This window comes from Colobus angolensis, unplaced genomic scaffold (assembly GCF_000951035.1).
Source record: "Colobus angolensis palliatus isolate OR3802 unplaced genomic scaffold, Cang.pa_1.0 Scaffold423, whole genome shotgun sequence".
In the NCBI taxonomy this organism is placed as follows: domain Eukaryota; kingdom Metazoa; phylum Chordata; class Mammalia; order Primates; family Cercopithecidae; genus Colobus; species Colobus angolensis.
Genome location: NW_012117633.1, coordinates 278,741 through 279,312, shown reverse-complemented (window position 1 = coordinate 279,312; position 572 = coordinate 278,741). Strand labels below are relative to the sequence as shown.

General features: G+C 51.7%; 1 protein-coding gene across 1 annotated transcript in view; it reads right to left on the bottom strand.

Moving 5' to 3' along the window:
- The window catches only part of SGSM1 (small G protein signaling modulator 1), a 127,155-nt gene that overhangs the window by 9,963 nt on the left and 116,620 nt on the right, over nucleotides 1-572 (bottom strand). Inside the window, exon 23 of the mRNA XM_011956722.1 lies at nucleotides 290-386. Within this exon, the coding sequence (XP_011812112.1) occupies nucleotides 290-386 (97 nt within the window). The remainder of the gene's footprint in view (nucleotides 1-289; nucleotides 387-572) is intronic.

Sequence of the window (572 nt, the reverse complement as noted above, 5' to 3'; positions counted from 1 at the left end):
CGTTTCAATCTCCTGACCTCGTGATCCACCCGCCTCGGCCTCCGAAAGTACTGGGATTACAGGCTTGAGCCACGGCGCCCGGCCAAGATGAAGATCTTAACAGCGCCTACTGCGGACTGTCAATGCAAGATAAGGCAGGTGAAACGATAGTCCCAACTCCATAAACGTGTGCTTCTCTCCCCTGCTGCCTCTGCTGCCAACCCTTCAACTTCATCTCCACAGCATCGTTTCCCCTGAAAGTTCTGCTACAAAGAGTTCTGGACACAGGTCCCCCGTTTAAAGTCTGTACCTCGTTTGAAATCCAGCAGGAACCAGCGGTAGCAGAAGTAGAAGTGAGTATAGTCCCCATTCTGATGCATCAGCTCAAACAGTTCGGAGTCCAGGATCTGTCAAGGAAGGAAAGGCAGCATCAGCCTCTTGGGAAAAGGCTGGAGCAGAGGAGACAGCTGAATAAATGGTGGTACATCCACACACCAGACACCATATTGCCCTTAACAGCCAGGTTTAGTTTAAAAAATGGGAAAGGGGCCAGGCTGCGGTGGCTCAAGCCTGTAATCCCAGCACTCTGGGAA